At 37.1% G+C, this 14,705-nt stretch overlaps 1 protein-coding gene across 1 annotated transcript in view; it reads left to right on the forward strand.

Moving 5' to 3' along the window:
- Positions 1-14,370, forward strand: part of LOC131785705 (von Willebrand factor D and EGF domain-containing protein) — a 42,192-nt gene extending 27,822 nt beyond the window's left edge. The window contains exons 16-31 of the mRNA XM_066161014.1: positions 2,493-2,603; positions 2,846-2,956; positions 3,426-3,536; positions 3,640-3,750; positions 4,296-4,490; positions 6,173-6,286; positions 6,570-6,683; positions 7,758-7,871; positions 8,127-8,240; positions 8,503-8,616; positions 9,025-9,138; positions 10,596-10,952; positions 11,169-11,269; positions 12,687-12,745; positions 12,872-13,026; positions 13,438-14,370. Coding sequence (XP_066017111.1) covers positions 2,493-2,603; positions 2,846-2,956; positions 3,426-3,536; positions 3,640-3,750; positions 4,296-4,490; positions 6,173-6,286; positions 6,570-6,683; positions 7,758-7,871; positions 8,127-8,240; positions 8,503-8,616; positions 9,025-9,138; positions 10,596-10,952; positions 11,169-11,269; positions 12,687-12,745; positions 12,872-13,026; positions 13,438-13,823 — 2,381 coding nt within the window. The 3' untranslated portion in view covers positions 13,824-14,370. The remainder of the gene's footprint in view (positions 1-2,492; positions 2,604-2,845; positions 2,957-3,425; positions 3,537-3,639; positions 3,751-4,295; positions 4,491-6,172; positions 6,287-6,569; positions 6,684-7,757; positions 7,872-8,126; positions 8,241-8,502; positions 8,617-9,024; positions 9,139-10,595; positions 10,953-11,168; positions 11,270-12,686; positions 12,746-12,871; positions 13,027-13,437) is intronic.
- The last annotated feature ends 335 nt before the right edge of the window (positions 14,371-14,705 follow it).

The following is a 14,705-nucleotide window of genomic DNA, read 5'->3' on the forward strand; positions in this document are numbered from 1 at the left end:
TCTGGAATCAGTCGTTGAAAGTAGTTTGCGCAGTAGGTTAGTCATCGTGAACATTCCCAATGTAACTCGTAAGTCTATAATATACGGCAAGGAGGTTTCTCTTCTTCTTTGACCACTACGGTAAACTGTGCCCGCCTTTAATTCGTTGAGGTGTGTCGATTATTCCGACTGGTGTTCGGCAATAAATGCATCGTAAAGGTTGTTTGGTCTGTTACCAAGTCGAAGTATTCCGTTCCTGCAGGATGTTCTGTACAAACTTTTTGCGATAATAGCTGTTTCGTGCTACTGATTGTCAAGTTTTCTCTTGTACTAAAAGTAATAAAGGTTAGGTAAAGGTTGAGTAAGTCTACAATGCCCCCTTGACGATTTTTATTCGATACCTAACGACTACAAACTAATATGAATTGTGCTGAGACTGCAATTCGACAATCCAGTGACTCAGAACCAATAAGGATAACAATCCCTATCTCGTATGTAAGTCGTCTCAGTTTTTTTTGCTCGTCTTCAATTCAGTAAAGTTGATACAACGTGGAGAAATTCTGTCTCTAATATATCCTCAAACGGTTCTGTTAACTCTCATTGCGAGACAGAGAGGCTCAAAACTAGAAACAAGAGCCTCGATCTGTAAACGTCTCGCGTTATTGAGTCTTTAAAAGATATTTAAGGTTGCCAGAAGTTCAAAATATCCTTTAACATGTAATTTCATGTCTCGCAATTTTCTTCAGGTTCTAGTCATTCCAAGGAGAGTGGTTTTTTGTCCCCTGAAGTAAATGTCTACATCAATTCGCTCAAGATTGTTTTCATCCCCTTTAAAAGTCTCAACACCCCCGATATCACTGGAACTTTCTTTTTAGTTGATTCGCATTTTAACAATCTCTCTATTTCAGCCTGATATTTGTCAACTCCTCCTCTTTGTGTCGTCAAAGACTGCGATTTCAATCACCCAACACGTGACATCTGCTTATGTTTCTTAGAATTACGAGCTCAGATTTTCTCGCTTTGACCGTATTTTCATGCCAACTCACGGTTTATTACCCTTGTCACTTTGTTGTGCCTCCTACTATAAACCAACAAAGCCAAAACCATTTACGATATGGCTTACTGCTCCATTTTCCTAGTGACACATACTTTAGTCGGCGTTTTCTTGGTAACCACGAGGGGTGTCAGTTTCTTTTGTTCAAAGCTCTGAGTCTCTTTAATATTTTTTCTTGTTCTAGTATCAAGGACTTGAAATTAATTCCTTGTTTAACTCTTAGTCCCTTCGGGAAGACCCATCAGTGCTACACTCGGATACAGTTTTCTTTAATCTAATTCCCACCATTCATATTGGGTACAGCAACCTTTCTGACACACATCAGATACCCTAGTTGATCCAATTTTTTATCTGATCATGCAGCTTTGCGTTTCCCTCCATCGCTCCTATGTTTTTTGCAGCTGTCACCTACTCTCAAAAAGTTTATTTCATTTCGCTGAGAAGTTGAATAACAGCGAGGTCAACGCTTTGTCTCTTGCCAGGATCAGTACTTTATAGTTCTTGAATCTGATTTGCATTCCCATATTTTGACTAAAGACTACTATAGCTCAGAGTATTAAGCTCAATTTCATCCTTTCCACACAACCGAAGTCATCCATGAAGATTAGATGGTATCCAGTTCGCCTTGTCGGCAAATATGTAACCTGTCGTTGCCTTTATCGGGATTAATATTTACGTTATTATCAAAGCTATTATGAAGAAATTTTGAGATAAGTGATCTTCTCCAAAATTTCCTCCTTACCAGTTTTGCCGCACCCAGCATACTTTAGTAATCCAGAATTTGTGGATAAAGAGCCATATCAAATACCTCATGATCTATGTAACCCACGTCAGGTACCTCTTTGTCTTATAATTTATTTTGAAGGAGAAGAAGGGTCCAGGAAAGCACTTTTTTTTCTATTCATTAACAAAATGTTTAACAGAGATAGAATACCCCCCAAAGTTTCGCCGCCATCTTGATTGACGTCATTGAGTACAACCCTTCCATGAAAAAATCACGGCTGCAGTAGAACCGTATCATTTCGAGCCTGAACGTGTTCCCGAGGTGAGCAAGGCGTCTAATGACGATATTGATGCGTCTGAAAGACTTGGCAGTTTGTACTGGTCGATTGTGTTCGTAGTGAACTCAGAGAAACTGCAAGAGAGTGCATCTGATTTTTTGAACAGCTCGAATTGGAAAACTGGTTTACGGAATTTATTTCATGATTTTTGTTCTTTTCTGCCATTTAAATATGCATGCAACCGGGCATTATCTTCGAATTTATGTCATTAAGACTATTTCTGAAGACCCTCGTTGGCAATCGAGCCTTGCATGTCTTTCCTTGTCAGAATCTGAATGTGCTATAATTCTCTCATGTCATACCTGACCATAATAAAGGCTCGATTTCTTCCTACTTAATTTTTGTATAACACTATTGTTGTTTGTTTGTTCATTTGTTTTTTCTTATTGTGCTGTTAGGCCTTTGCACCGATGGTATCAACAATTACAGTTGCCGATGTGACCCAGGTTATGTGGGAAGACACTGCGATCAAAATCAGGATGAGTGTGCTTCGTCGCCTTGTGTAAACGGTATGAACACTTACTTACATATCTGTTTCCGTGTCTGTCTTCTTTTTTAAAACCGCTCTATTACTGCTGTTGCTGTCGTTATTGCTGCTGCCGCTTTTGTTGCAATTATTAATGCTTGGAATCCAAAACGTTTCGAACAGGTTCTATTATGTTCTTCGAAAAAATTTTCATGGTTTTAATTCTAATTTTGCTTTGTAGGTAGGTTTGTTCACTTTCTTTTCTTTTTTCTTTCCCTTAACCAGGCAGTTGCACTGACCTGGTCAATGGATATATCTGCAATTGTCACCCGGGATACGTTGGTACTCACTGTGATGAGAATGTCGATGAGTGCCTGTCATATCCTTGCTTTTACGGTATTAAAATAATTCATTTCGTTGTATTATTACTCTCCAAAATAAAACAGCGAAAGCACAGGCATTAGCACAAGCCCAGACACTGCTAAGAACATTAGCTCTGGCATCGACTGAATAAGCTAAGCCTGCAACTGTGGTTGCGGTTGAAGCAGTAGCTTTAGCTATAACTTTAGTAGTAGCTCGCAAAAAAATTAAAATTGAAAATTAGCTAGCTTTAGCAGTAGCTCGAGTGGTAGCTTCAGCAGTAGCCCTAACAGTAGCTTAAAAGGTAGCTTTATTGAGGCTCTTGCATTACTTTGAACAACGGCTTTAGAAATAACTTTAGAAGTGACCAGGATTATTTTTAACGCTAGCAGTTATTCTAACACTAATTTTTGTAATCATTGGCATTTGCAGTGATATTTGTAAAAGTTTGATTTACGTCAGTATAGTTGTTTTCATAGCTTTGGTATGTGTATACTTTTTTCAGGGACGTGTTTTGATCAAATTAATGATTATAAATGTCTATGTAAAGCTGGCTACACTGGAAAAGACTGTGACGTAAATATTGATGAGTGTCAGTCATCTCCATGTATTAACGGTACTGCATGATTTTGTTTTGCCCTTTTCTTTTCATTTAATTATTGCCGCCAGTCATATTCAAAAATGGAAGAAAAATAACTCTTTTAAATTATTTCATTAAGGAAATTGCACTGATCAGGTGAATGGCTTTAATTGTCGCTGCCAAACAGGATTCAGTGGTGCACGGTGCGAGTATAACATTGATGATTGTCTCCCGGTATCTTGTGGAAATGGTAACTCATAAGTCGCTCCTTTTTTTTTAATCTTTTACATAGCAAATTATGTTTTTCCATAGTAGCATATGCTTACTTTTACATGATAAACTGAATCCTAAAGGAATTTTGATTCTTGCATAATTTATGATATATCGGAGTTCAGACGCATTGATGACGTCACCATTACAATCGACAACGTTTGGCTTTTTCATCATTTAATACAAGTGCATTCAATTTTGCCGAGATTTTCGCAGTAATAGATCACAGAAACGTCAAAAGGTGGCACGGACATCAATGACACACTCGGCTTGCCCTATTCTGACGTCTTCGATTTATTACTGTGCGGCAACACGGACTCTATTTGTTAATCAAATCATAATTTAACCAGTCATTTCACAAAGTAAAGAAATAAACACTCGTTTAAGTAAAATAACTTAAATCTACTCCCCACACTACTGGTTTAGGACAAAACAGTCACATGATTGTGTCTATGTCTATATTTTTGCCTTTGTCTACGTCTTTGTCTGAGAGTATGTCGCAGATTTGTTTGTGTTTTCCAACAGGAACGTGTATTGATCTCCTGAACAATTACAGCTGTATATGTAAAGTTGGGTACACCGGGGAACACTGCGAAATCCCTATCACGCGTTGTAACAGAGACTCTTGTTATCCTGGTGTGCAATGTACAGAAATATCACATTCGATTTCTTGTGGCCCTTGCCCCACTGGTTTTACTGGGGATGGAAAAAATTGCAGAGGTAGCTAATTCTTTTTTGAGGTTATGGCTCTTTGAAATAAAGCAAGACGTTTTTATTAAGTACCGCTAATTGTCTTCAAGGGAAGAAGCTTGAAGGAGACCTGTCAACTTGAAGTAGAAATGACACGATCCGGATCAGAAGTGGCCAGTGTAATCACCACGATTAGGGACTACAGTAAATTTTTACATCTTGATTTAAGTTCTGTCGCGGCACAAAGAGAATCATAAAATGACTTTGTATAAGTTGTATTGCTGAGGAATATTGCTTCATTGTTCCGGTTCCGGTTGCATTGGTGAGATGACTATCTCATTAACTCCTAATTCTCCTCCAAATTTTCCGAATTTAAATTTTTTTTCGGCCCACTCTGTCATCTTATCAATCTCAAAGTATTCGTTTCACGTAGCTGTACGCATTAATTTGTTTCCCTTTGTTTTCGCCATCACCTGTTCATTTGGTTCTTTTTATGCTTTTTGTTTTGTTTTGTTTTGGTTTTGTTTTTTGTTGTCTGTTTGATATTCAAAAGAAAATATAAGTATCTATAACTACTCTTACTACAGATCGGTCGTCGATATTAAAATTTGTAGTCTTTCACTTTGAACGAATGGTTGCTAGTTTGGTTACAAAAAAGTACTATTTCAAAGGTAATCATAGATGAGTTATTTGATGTCGTCTCTTGCAGACATCGATGATTGTGTCAATCATACCTGTGTTGATACTGATAACTCTTTCTTGTGCAAATGTGTGGTGGGATTCGGCGGGAACCATCGTCAAAAGAAAGAGTTGTTTGGTCTTTTACTCTCACCTTTTTGATCAATCTATTCATCTATTTAATTTCCTTTCTCACTTTTTTATTATTTCGTTTGTTTGTTTCTTTGTTTGTCTCTCTGTCTCATTTTTGTAGCAGAAAGGGTTATTAATTAAGACAATGATAGTTGAAATTTTAATAACTAATATATTTTTTATTTAGCAACCAATTCCTTCTTGCTAACGTTGTTGTTTATTGCTAATACTGTTATTTGGGTTATTTTTCACCCATTAAGACTTCGTCCACACTGTTCCGGTTAAATTCGAATGCGGTGTTTTTAAATTTATTATTCGCATTAAAAGATCTGGTAGATAACTTTTTATACCAAACTGCTAACGGAAGTCCTTTATGTTATTCCTCAGGAGCTTTTAATAATACTTGTTTAAAAATACTTGTTCAGAAAAAGAATGAAAATTCAGTTTAGCTCTCACTCGGAGCAAAATAAGTTTTGGAGTTAACGATATTTCATTCCCAAACGCGATGCGAATAACGGCTGGATAACAAAACTGAGCTTTTTTACTCTGACTAAGGCTTTGCGATGTAAGGACTCTTCTTTAGAACATTAAATATATTTTTTTAACTGTTATGCCCCACAAGTGCTTGACAATAGCACATTTAGTTTTAAAATAGTACAATTTTTAAAATTTTCAGCGCAAAGTTTCGATTTTTTTTTGGTCGTAAATTCTAGTGAACAACTCGAGCACAGTAAATCTACCACAAGGGTCTCAAAAATGCAAGAAATTTGTACAATACATGCTGCATCTACAATGCGATCTCGTATATGCAAGAAATTCGTTCTCTTTTTACTATTGAGCAGATAATTTACGGCTGATTTTTGATGGTTTTTGTTCGTTTGTCTGTGACTTTCTTTCGATAGATATCGATGATTGTCATAATCATACCTGTCAAAACGGTGCATCCTGCGTTGATGGTGTCAATGATTACTCGTGTACTTGTGTGATAGGCTTCACTGGATCTAGTTGTAAAATTGGTAAGTGGTAATAACAAAAATTCCTGTGTAGAATATAGAGTTTTCTATGTTCAATCGTAAGGTTTAGTCCTGTCTTTATGAAACAATATTCAGGCGCCCTATGGAATGGTAATGAAACTCTTTTTTACGGACATACAGAAAAAAAAGATTGATGGTAAACCAAACATTTAGGACATTTAGAGGCAATAGCATTGTCAATTAAGCTTCTGTTTTATCTAGAAATGAAGAAATTACAAATTTTTAGTCTTAAATGATTTTTTTAATTTGATTTCGTCTCCTGCAGACATCAATGACTGTGTCAATCATACATGTGCTAATGGTGGAACATGTGAAGATGGTACTAACTCTTACTTGTGTAAATGTGTGGCGGGATTCAGCGGAAACCATTGTCAAAATAGTGAGTTGTTATTTTATTTGTATTCGTTTTATCTTTTTATTGATATTTGTGGTCACTTATTTGCTTTGCTACTGAGATTATTACAGCATCTCCTCGAATAAGCGCCCAAATAAAAGCCTCAAACCCCTGTTTCGCCACAATGTCATAAAAGATGGAATTTTTGGCGTTAAAGTGTCAACGAATAAGTCGGAAATTAAATATTTCGCTGGCACGAGAACAACAGGGCCTAGGAATGGACCTTTTCTGAGGGTGCATTGTGGGTATAGAGATGTGAGTATTTAACCCTGTGTTTCCAAGTGGGTAATCATTCTAGGCCGACACCGATTTGCCGCATTTCATAGTTTATTTATGTAGACAGCCTAGTAGGATGGCTTTATGAGCTTGGGCCCGGTTCCTACCAAGATTTTCTGTCTGCTTTCCCCATATGGGTTTTTTTTTTCTGATCACCTTTCTAACCACAATGTCTGTCAGTGGTTGCTCAGTTCTCGGTTCAAAAAAAGCGATAATTGTCAGTTTGATTATTCTAAACATGGATTATATATTTGTCCTTTCTGGCTACCTGTACGCTAGTGTATGTCCAAACCGTGCAAAATAAAGTTAATGGTTCAATATTTGATCTGTCTATTATGCAGTGAAGCTAAAACTGCTTCCTCGATTAACCGCTCTTATAACTCCTTCCACGCTTAAATAGTATGGATACAAGTAAAATCGGTTTTCATTGCCACTTTTCCATTTGTCAAGCTTAAGCTACGGCAGAATCAATAAAGGAGGATAGGTTCTTCTCCGCTTCTGTTTTTTTTTTTATTATTATTTTTCCATTTGCTTTTTTATCGCCATGTGCTTCAAGAGTTTTTTTTTTCCCATGAGTATTGTTTGTTTTTCATTTTTTTTTTTTAATTCTTGCTCTATTGCTGAGCTAAGTGCCCCTCGATGAAGTGCTTTCCCTCCGATTAGCGCCCCGTCCCCCCCCCCCCCCCTTCCATCTTCCTTTTAGCCTAAACATTAAATAAGCGGCCGGGCGCCCAGAGGAGGAACTACGGTATTTGGATGATTTCTCCCTGCTGGTTTTTACAGACATTGATGATTGCCATAATCATACCTGCCAAAACGGTGCATCCTGTGTTGATGGTTTTAATGATTACTCGTGTGCATGCGCACAAGGCTTTACTGGACAAAGTTGTGAAACAAGTAAGTTATCGTTTCAAGAATCTCTTTACTAATGGATAACAGATAAAATCCAGCAAGTTACGATAAAAGCAACTTGCGAATCTCAAATGGTCGTTCTTTTAACATAATATGTATCCTTTTTTCATTTTCTTCTTCTTTTAAGTTTTTATCTTTTGTTCTCTCCATCCTTTAGGTGAAAGGTTTGCCTGTGTCTAATTTATAAATTCCTATAATAGATAACTTTTTGTTCGTTTGTCTGTCACTCACTTTTGATAGATATTGATGATTGTCGTAATCATACCTGCCAAAACGGTGCATCCTGTGTGGACGGAGTTAATGGTTACTCGTGTACTTGTGTGGTAGGCTTCTCTGGATCTCGATGTAAAATTGGTAGGTTGTCATAAAAAATGTCCTAAGTAGAATTTAGAATTTTCTATATTAAAACGTAAAGTTTCTTGGTTCATCTTTATTGAACAAAATTTGAAGCACACTTAAGATTGCTGGTGACATGCCTCCTATGGACTTTTGGAAACAAACGTATTGCAGTGAGAAGATAACTTTCTATTTAGTCAAGTTGCTAGTTCGTCTATAAATAAGGAAATTGACTCAAACTCAAAATAGATTATTTTTTGCTTGAAATTGCCTCCTGCAGACATCGATAATTGTGTCAATCATAAATGTGGTAATGGTGGAACATGTGTGGATGGTATTAATTCTTACTCGTGTAGATGTGTGGCGGGATTCACTGGAAACCATTGTCAAAATAGTGAGTTGTCTTTTTACATTAATTGTTTTGATCTATCTTTCGATATATTTGTAACCAATTTGTCTACTTATTCATTATTTTAAGAGTTTATTTATCCAAGACTTTCTTTATCTGCAGGACCCAGACTACTCACACTAATTATGACTGAAATGATGATCTCCTAAGTTTAAAGTTGCCTCTCTTTTAACTCGTATTTACCTTTAGATTTTTTTCATTTTGTTTGTTTCTTTGTTTTTATCAAAGATGGATGTCTATCAAAATGGCGATAGTTGAAATTCTCGTTAATTTATTCATTTTCTTAGTGTCAATTCCTTTTTATCTGTGTTACAGATTACTAATCTTGTGATTTGGATTAATTTTCACCCATTAAAATGTCATCTTATTTTCGCCTCCTGTTGCTATTGACAGACATCGATGATTGTCATAATCATACCTGCCAAAACGGTGCTTCCTGTGTTGATGGTGTTAATGATTTCTCGTGTGCTTGCATGGCAGGCTTTACTGGATCTAGATGTGAAACTGGTGGGTCGTCATTTTTCTAAAATTTCCAAGTAGAGTATAATTTGCTTGATTCAAACTCAATATTCAAACAAAGTATGAAGTAGTCATACTATGAGTCTAGGTATGGACCTTAAATAACTCACTCAAGTAACAACAGAAGAAGCAAACAAAGGTTTTTAAACACGCCAAGCACTGTAATGGACGAAATTAAAAGGTGAGCAGAGACGAAAATCACCAAGGAAAAAATTAAGTGGACAGTTCGAGTTTTGAACGTTTTCACGCTCAGTTAGATCGTTATTTCAGTACGTACAGTATTAAAACTCATACACAGCAAACACTCGTGTCGTATATGTAGTTTCGTGTACAAAAAACAGAACAGTGCAAGTCGGAAATGATGAAAAATGTAACCGAACTCGCATAGCTGAAGAAAATTTATACAAATTATAGTGTCAGAGAAACTACGATCCTCGCTCATCATGGCGATTCCTGTTCCTCGCAGTGTAGCAATCTGCGATGCGTTGAGTTGAAGGCCAAATCCGTCACAGCGGCCGATTTTTACGGACGCTTTCACCCCGAAGAATATTTTTGTTCCTATGAAGTCGGCTGTTGTTCATTCATAAAATTCACGCCTGAAGCAGTTGTTTTCTAATTTCAAGTTTTAAAAACTTGTTTCCATCAGCTGCAGTTCGGCCGGATTTCAATGAATATCATTTTTAGATTCCGTATTTAGACTAAAAAACTACATGATAGTGTTGAATTCGATCAGCCGAACTGTTTCAGTTTGTGCATGTGCACTATTGCAGATTGTGAATGTTGATGAATTGTCAACTTAGGTGGTTTCATGGTTTTGAGAGCTTTCGTTTTATTCAACCAATCAGATTATTAGCACCATTTTAAAAGAAGATTTTGATTGGCTTATCTTAGCGTGTCTTAGGAGACAATCAAACATACTAACGACATTTACGTTCGCTTCGAAAGTTGAAATTGTTTTGAAAATAGAAAATTATGAGTAAGGAATCTCAAGGATTATATTATATAACATTTAAAGAGGCATTGACTGTGCTCTGTTCTGTTTAAAAGCACACAGGAAGCGGCTAGAGCACTTAAGAGGTGCCTACTCTTCTTCCCTCACTAGGCTACACTTCCTATTTATGGAAGCCTGAACCAGCGTGCATAAAATTTTTGTTGGAAAGACTCTCGACGTAAATTCAAACGACGACGGATTGTGTTTTAAGAATACAATTCTTTTAATAACATTTCATGAACAATTCTTACCGCGAAAAATCTTACCTTGGCAGAGCTTAATTATTTCAGCGGAGAACACTTGATCTATGTCGTTGTGACATTTTGTCTTACTTCGCTCTACATGTAATTAAATTATCCTCCTTCGCACTCCTTAGAGATCGGTTCCCTATATTTGTATCGCCTGGAAGTGTTTATTTGTGTTGGGCCAAAACTAACTCTCTTTCCTATTAAAGCAATATCCAGCGTAAATGAACAGTCATCCCGAAAGACTTCTCCAGGTCCATCAGAGTCAAAAGCGACATCTTCCAAAACCAGTGCACCAGTCATTGCTACGACCACGCGCGGGTTTGAAACAAGTTTCATTAGTGTGAGAATATCGCAGACAATAAATCCTTCGTCACCTTCAAGAGAGGTGCGCATTACTTCATCAATCAGGCTTCCAAATGCCTTGTCAAGCCAAACAGCCTTTACAACACCAAAAGCTGACGCACCACGCACAGATAAACCAGCTACAGAGAAAATAACAACAGGTGCATTCGAGACTGAAGAACCAGAGACAGAAGAAGCAGCCATCGAGGAAAGCAGGACAGGTCGTTGTTTAGTATTGTTTTATGCTCGTCTCCGTTATCACTGACTTTTTTTTATTGCTAATATCACTGTTACATTCGTGTTTCCTTTGTCTGCTTTTTCTTGAAATGGTCTACTTGCATGAAACATTTTCAAGTTTGCCTCTAATGAAGGTTATAAGATGCATACGATGTTTATGTGTGTGTGTGTGTGCATTAAGGTCCATCACTTTATAACAGAGCTCATCATGGAATTACATGTGGACATGACCTGGAATGATGAATTGAATGACAAAAGCAGTGCAGCTTTCAAAGACCTGTCTCGAGAATTTGAAAAAGAGGTGAGCATCACATGAAGTAGTTTAGAAGGATTCAAAAGACAGCGAGATTCGTGAACTAAGCCTGCATACGTGTAAAGTTAGAAATGCCGTTTGAGTGTTTTGACAAATCAGTAACCAAATCAAAAATATCGCTAGTTGGTGTTTTGGTTCTCAGATTTTATTTTTGCTATTTTTTGGTGTTATTGGATTTATTGCTATTCAATTTACACCCGTGATTCTCTTCACAAAAGGAATTGCTTAAGTGAAGAAAAAATAACTACATCCTTATTCTGTCGAGTATTTCTTTCTTTTCATCATACCATATTCTCCAGTTTCACTACCAGCTTTTCAGCAGGAAAAAGCAAATAGACAAAAAGTAAACCAACAAACATAAACGCGGAATACAAACGATAACGCTCTGGCAAGGATAAAGCCCTAGACGGTTGATAGATCGACATTATCTGATATTTTCGTACCGCGAGCATTTCACTAGCAGTTAACCTTAAGCGAATACATCTTCTGGAAGTAGTACATCTACGAGCCTCCATTTCCTACCTGGCCCCTGTATACGCTTCTAGCAATGAATTTTTAATTTCGATAAGGTTCCCAGTCACAGAGTGTAGAAAACAATTCCGAATATCTTCACAGTAATTTGCATGTTACACCTTTATTCTCCCCTGAAGCAAACAAGTGAGATGAAATAGAATAATTAAACTGCAATTGTGAAGAAGTATTTTGAGTTTTACTGGCGACCTTTGCGCCACAAAAATCGAAGATCCAGTTTCAAGGAGCTGAAGCTGTTTCGACGAATGAAAAGATTCCTGCAAGGGCAATAACGCCAGTTAGTCGGCTTTTTTCTTGATCCTCGCATGGATGGCGGGGCGACTCTCAACCAAAATTAATAACATAAGTCGCTAAGGATAATGCAAACGAGATGATAAAAGGAAACATACTTGTTCCATGTGGCACTCTGCTTGAGGCCGCCGGACGGAAAGCTGAGGTTTGTGTTCCCTACCACGATCTCCATCCGCCTCTTTTGCAGGAAACTGGGTTTGAGTTTGACCTCACATCCTATTCCGCCTTGCGACTGGGGTTAGCGTGTCCCAGGCCACAACGAATCACCACACCTCGTTAATAACAATAAATAGGGAGGAATATTATACTATGCCCAACATTGATCGGCAACAACAGAGGAAGATCTAGAAAACACTGAAGAGTTCACCACTACACATTACATTTTCCAGAGGAGAGCTTCAGTAAGATAAACAGTCTAAATCATGTCGTTTCCAAGGCTTTACCAAGCTTTAAAAGTATCGAATTTTAGGTTCTTATTTATAACGTTGATTTGGTTTCCCGTGACTGTTCATTTATATTAGTCTAATAATAATTTTACTGGTTAATTATCCTTTCACACATTCTTTATTTATCTTTATTTCAGATTCAGCAGCAATATTCCAAAGATGATAACTTTGTTGCTTTAAGAATTCTATCATTCAGGTACTTGAAACTAAGTAAATGGCGATAATGGTCTCCTGCATCTGTCTTTCACTACAATACGAGAGCACTATGCTATAAATACAGTCAGGTAATGAATTAACTGATTGTCTTTGTGTTTATGACCAGAAAAGGAAGTGTTGTGGTGGAATTCAAGTTAAAATTTAAGGGGAAGCTAAAAACTGAAGAAGCGTTAGCACCACTTAAAGAGGGAATAAAAGATGGCAGAATGGGCTCCTTGAGAGTTGATCCTGAGTCCTTAAGAGTTAAAAATGGCAGAGAAGGTAAATAGAGAGGGTATATGATTTTAAGCAACCAATCTGTGATCATAAGCCTTGGAGTCTTGTCCACTGCTATCCTAGGTCATAAATAATTTCCTACAATTTGTTATTTTTCAAAGTTTCGATTGCCGTTCAAAAAATATTTACTTTTTGTTTGTTTTATTTTGTTGTTGTTGTTGTTTTTATATCGCACGGACTAAAAAAAAAACAAAGAATGAAATGAAATAGAACCCCCGCTAATGCTGCCTAATGCATGTTGATATATCTAAGTGCTATTAAGATACAAAATTCATGTCTGGTTTGAACGGCCTTCTTTTCTCATTCACCTTTTTTGTTGAATTTTGCTTTGACTTTCCTCAGTGATTTTCCCCTTCCATGCTTATATTTTTGATTTTTTACTCTTATTATACTTAGAAACTACAAAGCCAAAGATTTCCTTGGCAATGGGAATTGGCATTACATGTGGAGGAGTTTTTTTTCTTGCTCTCATTTTAATTTACCTTGTTCGTTACTGCAAGCGACGCAATGGTAAAATCCAAAGGCGTAGTTCAGATGGTATGCCCACAGAAGTTTCCCTCCCAAATCTTGCAACTTACGCTTTAAGGGATGAGAAGGAAGGCAATGCTCGTTATGAAGAAATACCAGTCTCCAACGTTGGATACAACCAGTACGAGACACTGGGCATCTCGAATGAAGCCGTGCAAAACGAGAAGCCGGACGCCCCGAGTTCAAGTACTAATCCTCCTAAAGATTTGGGTATTCTAAATAAAGCCGTTTCCTACGACGAAATAAATATCTAGATTAACGCATGAAATGTCCTCCTCTATCAGACAGAGGAGATACTCACTCTTCCCCCAAAAAAACGAACGGATAAGTCAAAGATATCGGATTTTCAACTTTTTGCTTGCGTTTTAGTTGTTTTTCAAAAAGGCAGAGAGGAATTTTGTGTCATTTCTTTCGCATATAGCTTGAAATATACCAGAAGTGCTTTTTTGTATCTATTATATAGTTAGATAATTATGAGCCAGTAGGGAATTGTATGCCCGATCTTCGTTTATGTTCTTCAAATTCCCTTTAATGTACCACCAAGATTTCGTGATATTGATTATTGGTATACTTTCTTTTAATTACTTCACTGTAAAGGTTTACTGCTCTATCGCTGATTAAACCAACTTGTGTGTATGTCTATGGAGTAAAGAAAAAAATTGCAGTTTTAAAGAATATTATACGGCGGATTTTTACGGAATTACTAGTTAGAAAATTGTGATCGGTTGCTTTTTTCGATACTTTACAGTACTTTTTGCTAATAGATTGGACTCCGCTTTTTGCAGATTGCTTTTTGCTCAATAAAACGATGAAAGTTTATATCTTAAGTGTACTTTTATTTAGCGTGGTTTTTTTGTGCACTTCGCCAATTTTACGGCACCAACAAACCGGCATTTTTAAAATAAATAACCGCTAGTTAGCCGGCGCAAAACGATGTTTTCCGAGCTAAGCCGACTATTATTTACAGTACGCTGATCTTGGCATCTTACGAGCTAAGAGACGTGTTATAAAATTGGCACGGTCACCGTGTTACATCGTGCAAAGTTGCGAGCAAGATCTTAACACGTTCATTTATTTCTACGGTGCGAAGCAAGACAATGGCTGCGAAGTTAATGAGGCAAGTAACTTACACGCAG

This window comes from Pocillopora verrucosa, chromosome 14 (assembly GCF_036669915.1).
Source record: "Pocillopora verrucosa isolate sample1 chromosome 14, ASM3666991v2, whole genome shotgun sequence".
Lineage (NCBI taxonomy): Eukaryota > Metazoa > Cnidaria > Anthozoa > Scleractinia > Pocilloporidae > Pocillopora > Pocillopora verrucosa.